Below are 10,341 nucleotides of genomic sequence, written 5' to 3'. Positions count from 1 at the left end.
CCCCTTCCGGTTGTTTATGTTATTTTCGTGATTCTTGACCGCATCATTGCAAATCGGTTGTCAGAACGCCAAACATCGCAAAGGAAATCGCTCCAACTGATCCGCACATCTATAACTAACAAAACACTCCCTGCAGTTACCGACGCTGGGGCTTCCTCCGTTGATAGGTGGGGACAGTTAAGGCATAGCTGGACAGGAAGGAAGATGACAAGTGGCATCGATGACGACCGATCGACGGCGCTCATCGATGACTTCAGCATAATTTCTGGGCCGTGACGGACACCAGAACTTATTCCAGTCGATAGACGGGGAAAGTAGGCGTCAGGTAATGTGGAGGATTTACCCCGCCTGACAACGTTCAATTGATCAAAATGGGCGAACTTTGGCAGGAATGAAAGAGTATCTTTTCTGCCACCAGCGGCGCTTGGAACAGTCTAAGTCGTCACCTGGCGCCACACCCATCAGAAATCGCTGTAAGATAACTCTAAATGCGACAAACCACAACGAACAAAGATAAATGAAATGCAATGCGCTATAACTCCAAACGTTTTCGTTTCCGGAGTTTCATTTGCAGTAAGGTGTCATTTGCTGACCGTGCTAAAAGCCTCGGTAATAAGAACACAGGTTTTAGGGCACGGATGACCGGAGGAATAGGTTTCAGGCCAATTAGCACGTCGATTCCGCAGGTCAAGTCCATTCACAAAAAAATTACTGCCCACCGCTTTGCTATCAGAATATACATCATTTTTTATGTTACAAACTATGTCATCTTAATTTGGGAATTGCGGTGCTACTAATAGGCACAGCTATAACCTGTGTCTATAGCTATAGTATGTGCGAGCTTCATAGTTTTCTATGCTTCCCAAAATGCATATTTCTAAGCGTATATCCGCGCTTTATAAATATTCACTCCCCATTCCAAAACCACCAGCCAGAAATCCAACACTAGACAGTGTGCTTCGCGTGGATGACGGGTCAGGGTGCTTGTAACGAGCCGTGCTCACCGACATGGGTTGATTTTTTTCGGATTTTAGGCGCTGAGACTTTTTTGTCACATGATGGACTCGTTAAGCATTTCTCAACAATCAGAATTTCAGCGCCGCTCGTGGGACAAGACAGCGACTTTTTAACAGCGTACGCATCATAACTGCCCATAGCATTTGTCCGCTATCCTGTTACAGGCATATTCACGTACAGCAGATCACATGTTCCAGCTCTGGACCCGAGGAGTAATGATCGCATACAAGGAACTCGCAACAAAATACAACAAGGTTTGAAGTGCTTCATGCATTAACGCGCACTGCGCCATTACAATGTTCTGCATCTGAACAGGGCGCGCGGCGTCAGTACCTCATAGCAGCGACGGTGAGCAGCTGACTGGGGCGTCGCTCTTTCGAAAACTGGGACTATCGAATGTCCGGCACAGGAGCGGCCGGGTGTCCGGCACAGGAGCGGCCGGGTGTCCGGCGCAGGAGAGGCGGCGTGCCCTAAGTGTAACTACGCAGACAGACTCGCGTCAGAAAAAAAAACTATCAGGTGCCATGGTTTAGGCGTCATTCAAAATCAGTGCTGTCCGATGTCCATGGTAAAGGTTCCCCTCAAAGTCATCACTGTCTGTTTAGGTTTTGTTCCAAAGCAGCCGTTGAACTGGATGACCTTCAGCAACCCATCAAGCACTCAATGCTCACCTGACACTAATCTAATGAGATTATCAGGTATAGGCGTACTTAACATAACTAGCCATACAGGGGTGTATTTTCCATTTCGGTTGGGAGAGGGGCCTGCGCCTCCAACCCAGTGATATAGTTTCTATTTCAATTTATCGCTTAAATTTTTCCTAAATCAATATAACTAAAAATGACGTCCACGGTGTATTTATCATTCATTGATCGTTCGCCATTTATCATCATTTTAAGGTTCAGGCCTCCTCCACAATTCATTTTGAGAACCTTTGCGTTTGCTCTTAACCCTGAAAAGAAAGTGGGTCGAGTCTGAAGAGAACGTTGTTTCCATCGCATTCCGTCAACAGGCTCAAACACTGTTTTGTCCTCCCGCGCCCCTCCCTGGGCCTATGCATTTTGCAAAACCGCATACGTGTAGCCTTCCATTTTCCCATATCGTGGTTCTGCAAGACCTGAAAAATATCACTTTTGATCGTGACATCATGATATAGTCAGCTGGAAGCGTCGGCAACCTTCGCTTTCTTCGCATAATCTCTGGCATTACCGGTACAGGCCTCATACTTCCTAACATGGTCCCAGACGGTCCGAAACACATGAAACATTAATATCGACAGACATCTTATGTCACATATATATATATATATATATATATATATATATATATATATATATATATATGTATGTATATCATCTTTTATAATATTGCTATTAGCAGGTAAACGACCTTTTTGAACACCCCTAGTACATTCATTTATCTCTATTCAAAATGTTATGACAATTAAAAGCTTCCTTTTCAAAATGCGATAAAAACGAAATTCCAGATTTTTGAAACACGTTTTAACCATCAATCACCGCAGCCGAACAGGGTTTGTACTGGAGCCCGGATCAAAGCGATTTCGGCTTAGCTGAAGGCGCTACGATGCGGCGTTTCCCCATTATCCCAGACAAGTGCTTAGTGGCAATTGTTGACCTCCCCCGGCGAGGAACAGCATTGCCTAATACCCTAGAATTGCCAGCATGAGCCACCGCCAACAGCCCCGACGAACCCAACCTGCAGGACCCAGCCGTACTGAAGCTCTCGGTGTAGCTTCAAGCTGCCTTCGATCTACGTTGGCAAATTTGAAAGTGTTTTTTACTCGGGCGTTCGAACTCTCCGACTTTTAAACTACATGTTCTCGCCTCGTTTCACATTTGGGAGCTACCAGAGAGGGCCAGTGAAATAGCCCTACGTATGCACAACAAGTTTAAGCGGCAAGTAACTATGGCCGCTTGACTTGATGGAAACAGGTGACTTCTGCCTACTTCACTGCGCAAAAAAAAAAACGCCGTGTCATCCCTGTTAGAGCCTTCTCCGGGGAGAAACCGCTGAAACGGATTTAATGCAAGGCGTGCCTAAAAACATCGTGCTATTGGCAATTGCATCTCCGTGCCCGTGTGCATGAAAAGCCTTTCCACCGAGCAAAGGGGTATGAACAATCTCGCAGCGGTGGTGAGAGGCAACTCAAAATTTTCACACAAAAAAACGGATGTGGAAGCTCCGCACGCCCGCAAAGTTTCTTGCATGGTGTATGAAAACATTGTGTGTTTTCAGTGCACTTATTTGTAAATGTTTGCCTTGCCCTTTCAACGGTTCACGTTGATTCACATGCATATAACAGGGATTGTTGCACACTTACATGTTACATAGCCACCTTAAACACCTGTCGGTGCTGTTTACAATCCTGCCCCTAAGACCTAAACCCCTGTAATTTATGACCTGCACGCCCGCAAAAATGGGCAAAGTTACATCGGAGAGAGCATTTCAAAGTTACCCTGGCATCGATAACATAATGATAACGTCATTTAAGTCCTGCCAATTCATAAGGCATGCAACGATCCAGGTTAAGAATAAAAAATGTCGAGTCGCTCATATCTGTCGTTCGTGGGCGTTATTTCCAGGTGTAACGGCCGTCCATTGGCTCTCAATCAATGTTGTGCAAGGTACGATGGCATGATCAAACCATTACGCATTATCAACAAATTAACTGTACAGGGAGTTCTGCTGTTTAAAGCAACCTTTTCACTTCAAAGTATACACATAATTAGAAGTGACGTTTTGTTTACGTGTTTGCCTGAACACATACAACACACGGCCTGTAGTGATCAACATCGCTCCAGTCGCCACAAAGCTTGAATCCTGAGGTTGTCACATCCACCGTCAATGCAGCAAACGTTTACTGCCATATCAGTATCACGGCAGCATGATCTGGGACGGCCAATCCCGTTAAAAACGCCACGAAAAATCATCACGTTTGGACACATTTTCAAAGGAATCAAGCTCCCACGGCTCATTGTTTCGCGAGTAATCGTGCACTGTGTGGGTGGTAGAGCAATGACAGAGCAGACTAGTTTTGTGTACATTAAACGGCATGTTCTACTATTGAGGATGTTAGGCAAGCATCAAATATGATGGAAAAAACTCACGTGTGATGATTGGCAAGATTTTAAGTGCAAAAGACTACTGAGAGACTACTAAAGACTTCGCTGAGAGATGGTAGCACGATGCTGGATGTGTTCGCTGAGCCAAATATTATGCGCCGTGTTTTAGCCCTTTCTCGTGATGCTCCTGAAAGTTTATCAGTAGGTTCAATAAGCTGAGTCGAATTCACACACTAGGTCATCGCACTTTTCTTAGCTTATTCCATTGCAAGTCTTATTTCCGTAACAAAAAATCATCTCCAAAGGGTGATTGAAACTTGCGCAGATTGCTCAAATTAATGGGTAGCCAGCTGGCGCCCATAATAATTGGAGATCGTGGTAACAGACACCAGATCTGAAGAGCTTCACGGCAATTTTATTTTTGGCCTTGGACGAAGAAGGTGGCAGGATGGCATTTGAAGAAGGAGGCAGGATTTGAGGTGGCAGGATGGCGTGAATGACCTTGAAATAGTTTGCACATCTCCGCGGGTGTGTAGCTCAGAAACTAGAAGAGTTTGGCTTTTAGAAAGAGCAGGACTGTGTAATGCACCGTATCGTCTTCAAAATGGCAAGTTTACTTCACACCCCATTTGAATGTCCAACTTAATGTGCCATCAGCTGTGGCAAATTTCACGGCACTTCATTTGTCCCCTTCTGCAGTCTCAGAACATCCTTTGGACAGTGAGAGTAGGAGACCTACTTCACCACCCGCAGGCTAATGCTCAAATGCCTTCAGCTGGAAGTACGAAACTAATCTCAATTAATAGGATTTTTCTTCTGTCTTCCATTATCATGGTCGACGTAGTGTTGCATTCTGCTCCAGGGAGGAAACATAATTTGTAGCTCTGAGGTGCATTTGGTTTCCTTTCTACCAATGCCCGTTGGTACCTGGTTGACGATCCACACACCACGGTTTTTAGATGCCGAACGCAAGAAGCGATGACGAATTATGCGTGGTTATTACCGGTAGTTTGAAGACAAATCGCACGCACCCAACAGGTCAGCAGCCTCAGCAGCCCACCCTCCCAGCTCGTGGGAGCCGCAGGTGCAGTTTTTAGGCGCCGTCATCAGTCCACAACCGTATGGAGCACAGCTGAGTAATGCACATATAATTTCCAACAAATAACGCGCAAATCAGCGCATTTTCACTCCGAAAACATGAATCATTGAACGAGGCTATCACTAAGGCACCACTTCATTCGACACTTGCGAGTGCTTCCCCAATCCTCCATCTTCAGTTCAGGAGCGCTCGATGGCGTGGTACAAGAGCGGATGAACAGTGTTACAGTGGGTATTGCTATCCATTTTTAGAGCGGGCTCTTGCCCCGCTTTAACCGCGGGTTAATTGCGAACGTTCACTAGCCGATGGCCTGTCCACCCGCCCGCCCCGTTCCTATGTCAGTTCCATGCATCCCGACTGTGAGGTCCTTCATCCTGGTGAGCGCTATGTGTTGCGGTTGATATCATCCCCATTATCTCTCATCTCTGCAGGACCTGCACCAATATGCGCGCATCAGCCGTAGCTCCCTTCTTTGCTGCGAAATACGAGCTCCCAGGTCTGGTATGTCCACGTGTGCATTGGAAATGAAGACTAAATATGGCATTTCGTGACATATAGTAAAACACTGAGTAATTCTTCATTTTATGGCAGCATTGTGTCGACGAACTTTCGGTCTATGCCGCGGAAAATCATCTAGCCTTCTACAGTCCCTTGTCGATGTCTTCTACTGACGTGTTTTTCTCGTCCGCCATTTTGAAATATGACTTAGTCCTGGATGCCACATTCATTGACATGAAGCTGACAACAGCTAGGGCGGGCAACGCCGGCCCGGGTCAAGTGAAGCGTTCCCCGGCCACCGCCAGTCTATCCAGGTGCTCACTGGCCTCCGACGGCAACGCCACCGGCCGCCGTGCTGGTGCGACCACCGGCGTTACTGCCACGTGATACCGTGATGCTGTGATAACGTGTTCTCACCGCAGCCGATGTGGTGAGTTACGAGGTCTCCTGGACACTGGCCGTTAAGAGACTGACGAAATGTGATGAACACATGCGGCCTAACGTGCCATGTTTCCCTCGCGCAGGTCTGGAGCGGGACGCGTCAGCCATTCCCACCAAGCGGTCTCTTGAAAGCTCTGCAAGGCGGGTCCATCTGCGACATCAAATACTGTATCTCTGTGCACTGCCGTGAGTGCATCCGTTTCCTGCCGTGCGTGTCACGTGATATGCGTAACATGGCGCCTTAAGTGCGCAGCGCGAAGACCAGCCTGCGAAGATATTTGCTCATTGCGACTTCAGCATTTTTCAGAAAATAAAACTTATTATAGCCTTATTGCTCGTGGAGTCAATAGCAGAATGGAGAGATAGATGAATTTATATTTTGGCCACAAGCGTTCGTCGAAACAGAGATCAGTAGTAAATTCAAAATTTTGAATTGTTGTTTTGAATTTTCTGCTGATATTTGTTTCGATAAAGGCATGTAGCCGAAACATCAATGCATTTATCTCTCCATTCTGCTGGTTATTCCATGATTTTTTTCAGAAATAAGGCTTCTTGTGCTGTTTTATCTATATGCCAAAATGCTCCCGACATATGCACAAAAATCTTTCAAAAAATATTCAATTGGGCCGCCTTCGGTTCTTAGACGTCAAATAGGACTGTTTTAGATTAGTACGTTATTGTTATCGATTGGTTGCCTACATGCGCCTCCAACATGGTCGCTATTCTACTTCCCTATGCGTTGTAACGCATGCAGGGATCCGAACGACACGATGACGTCATTGGCCGTAGTTTAGTGAACTGGGTGTTATGGGTATTTTGAGTGCGTTCCTCCCCATTCTCTACCCATGCGCAGCCTTCTGACGTGTTGCCGTGCACGACTCTCATCAACGAGTTCATTTTCAGACCACCAGGCCACCAGCGAAATGGCGGAAAAACGGTGGTAGCCGCCGCCCAGGTTATGCACACCCCGGACGCGCTCACGCAGCAGGACAACCAAGACAACATGCTTCTCAAGAGCCTCCTGCCATGTTTGGAGTATATGACCCAGGCGTCCCTAATAAGCGGTCAGTTTGAGTCATTATTTTCAGCCGTACGAGACGAAAGACTGCACAAACGGGCGGAATATATTTTGCGACAAAAAAATCCATCGCCGTTCAACATTGTTTTATTTTGAGTTTGAGCCGCGCAGAAGGGATGTCCGCACATGTGCCGAGCCCATAGTCTTCCAAAGTCCGTAAGCAGGAGCCTAGAAGCCGAATAATCTGTGATTGGTAAGGTCTGAAGAGGATGCGAAGCTTTCTAACTTTAACTCGATCAATTCTCCGGCCTCGCGCTCCCATCTGTCATGCTGCCACTCGAGCCCAAGGCTGTCAGCTTGCGTGCCACGCTTGAAAGTGACAACGCAGCCTGATACAGCCGAGCTCTCGTCCAGAAATCTATTGAGCTCGGGCGACAGCGTTGGCGTATTTACACCAACACGAGAGCGGAACTGAACATCCGAAGATAACTGAGGCAAGCGCAGGTTTAAGAGCTGAGCGTCATAGTCTATGCAGCTCACAGGAGGGTGATCCGCACCTGCACCGCGCTTCACCTGTACTGTCCACCCCTGTGAGGCCTTCTCGACACGTCCACAGTCCAGCTGTCCACCCACAACCTCCGCGTCGAATCCACCACGGCCGTTCAGCGGCGACGGTCAGCGAAGCGTGCCCTCCGGCGACGCCGCCCGCGGCGCGAGGCGAACGCGGCGCGGTGGCATTCTGTTTACTGTTTGTGGCGCGGCGGGCTGCGGCCGCTCACCGGCGGCAGCGCAGCCTATTTGGTGGGATCCCGTTTCACACCGAGAGTGTTCCGCATCGATCCTCGGCTGCTGCTGGGTGAGGCGGGCCGGTGTTCCGCGCGGAAGAGCTGGAGCACGGCGCGGTGTGTTACACGGCAGCTGTCGCAGATGTGTGGGCAGTCCGACGTTGCACATGCAGCACCCATTGTTTCACAGCAGCCGTCGACGCCGCGCGGTGGTGCCGGCGCTGCGCAGGGGTTTCAGCGCGGTGTGTGGAGGATGCGTGCCATGCGCGGGCGCTGTTGGTGTCGTGTGAAACGACCCGTTGTTGTTCACGGGCGCCACTGATCCTGTGCGTTCGGGCTGGCGTCACGCGCGGCTTCTGCTGATCCTATGTGACGCGGGTGTGGGATATAAGCGCGACGAACACTTAAGCTGCTGATGCTTACGTGCAGAGCTGGTGCTGCGCGCAGGAGCCGATGTTCTTGAGGACGGTGGACGCGTGAGCTGTTGCTGCGGACCGGAGCTGCTCATGAGGGGTGTCGGAGTGTGGTGTGGCTTACTGAATCTGTTTCACTTGTGTGTCAGGACAGTGTTGAGCAAAAGAACTGCCGGTTTTGTGTGCAGCAGGCTGGTCTTCCGCACAGGAACTGTTTTTATGATGTGGTCGACTGGCGTTACGCACACACACATACACACAACGAACCAGAATCGTGTATGACGGGCTGATTTTTTGGCAGGGCGTATGGTCACGTGCGGGGGGGGGGGGCTGGTGGTGGTGCTATACGGCAGTCCTTGCCTTGATGTCTGCTGGTCAAATTCATTCCCCCGAAAAATGTCCAAAATGGTTTCCAAACGGCGCGGCGTAGCCATGCCAAATTTTGCATGGCTGTAGACCATTGAAAAGCAGATCGTTTGACATAGGCAATATAGATGTACCTTGTAAAGTCACTGACCTATGGCAGGCCAAAGTCAGGCCATGGTTTCAGCGAAGGCAATGTCTAGAGATTTTTTTCAATCTGATGCAGCAGCAAAGTGTTAGACGAAGCCATACATCTCTGAGATGCTTTTTTTAGGAATCACAAGTATTGAATGAGCAAATTACGTTGACCTAAGGTCAGTTATGAAGGTCAAACCAATGTCAAAACCAACCTGTTTTATTACTCTAGGGCTTGCTGTATGGGATAGCTTCCTTGCTCATTTCGAATTGATTGATAGCGGGGACCGTAGTATACATCTTACATGGACCTATTAGAGGTAAGAATAGGTTATTAACCTAAAATGGCACGGGTGAATATTTTGTTTTTAGAAACGTACTGCCTAGCGGTATCTTTATCGTTTCTTCAACCGCACTTTTCATATTTAACTCAGAGCAGTCTTGCATGATTTTAGTCACCATGCCTTAAAAACGTTGAACAAGGTCACTGAACTTATATAAGCAATTACCTTTCGCTTAGAAACAGTTATTTAGGCTCTAGGGGCCTTTTGGAGAGCAACCTGAATTTGACTTTGTTTGGCCTTATTTTACCCGAAGGTCATGACCTAGGAATCTCAAAACCTGACCAAAGCGAGTTCACGTACAGGTCAACACACCCTGAAAATTTGGTGTCTCTAGCTTTCTTAGTTCTCGAGAGCTCGGGTGGGGGTCAAATGGACTCCCCACCCGAGCCAAGTGTGTCTGGCCGGCCACCCGGGCGCGTGTTACCGTGAAGGCCTCTGGTGTATGAAGGTCAGCTGACACCCAGCCAAATAAAGCCACTCCGACCCGGTGCGGCCGTGTCAGAGTTCTGCACGGCACGTTCAGTCCCCGGAAAGCAGACTCGGGGAAGGCTACAGCCCAAATTGTCCGGTGGGCTAGATCAATTTGTGCTGGCTGGTGGGTTTAGGCGAGACGCGACATACTCCGTTAAGTGCTCCAACGCGGTAGCATTTATTGAAAGATTTTCGGCTTTGTTTAAATATGAAATGGGTGGAGCAGCGGGGTGCAACCTTCCAACCAACCTTTTCCACCATCCTACGCAGTAATGCGGCGGTGGAACCGCGAGGAATTGGTAGGGTCATCTGACTCGTTTCGATTGCAAAATGGCAGCTTACTGATGCTACCCAACAAACAAGTCCTAGCCCAACAGCGTGTTGTCTAGAGAGCATATCTTCCAATTCACCCACCCATAGCGTAGTGCGTTGAAGTTGCTTCGGTGCCTACCACTTGCCCTGAATGGGACGTATTGCGGCTGGTGATATCTGCCGCGGTAAAGGTCAGGTATCAACAGAAGGCAGAACGGACCATGCTCAGCATTCCAACCCGTTAAGGTTTTGCTGGGATGTTCTGCCACTGACACGGAATTTCACGGCCAGGTGGTGGGGTGACATCTCGCGCAATAAGCGCAGTTTAACATGGGTGCTAATCCCAGAAGTTCATGCAATCA

At 48.4% G+C, this 10,341-nt stretch overlaps 1 protein-coding gene across 1 annotated transcript in view; it reads right to left on the bottom strand.

Annotated features, from left to right (window-relative positions):
* Window positions 1-8,360: 8,360 nt before the first annotated feature.
* LOC119110029 (rhomboid-related protein 4) overlaps window positions 8,361-10,341 on the bottom strand; it is a 48,959-nt gene continuing 46,978 nt past the window's right edge. The window contains exon 8 of the mRNA XM_037233776.1: window positions 8,361-8,428. Within this exon, the coding sequence (XP_037089671.1) occupies window positions 8,361-8,428 (68 nt within the window). The remainder of the gene's footprint in view (window positions 8,429-10,341) is intronic.

Source organism: Pollicipes pollicipes, unplaced genomic scaffold, assembly GCF_011947565.3.
Source record: "Pollicipes pollicipes isolate AB1234 unplaced genomic scaffold, Ppol_2.1 Scaffold_7231;HRSCAF=8579_pilon_pilon_pilon, whole genome shotgun sequence".
NCBI lineage: Eukaryota > Metazoa > Arthropoda > Thecostraca > Pollicipedomorpha > Pollicipedidae > Pollicipes > Pollicipes pollicipes.
This window is presented reverse-complemented; position numbering and strand designations above follow the sequence as displayed.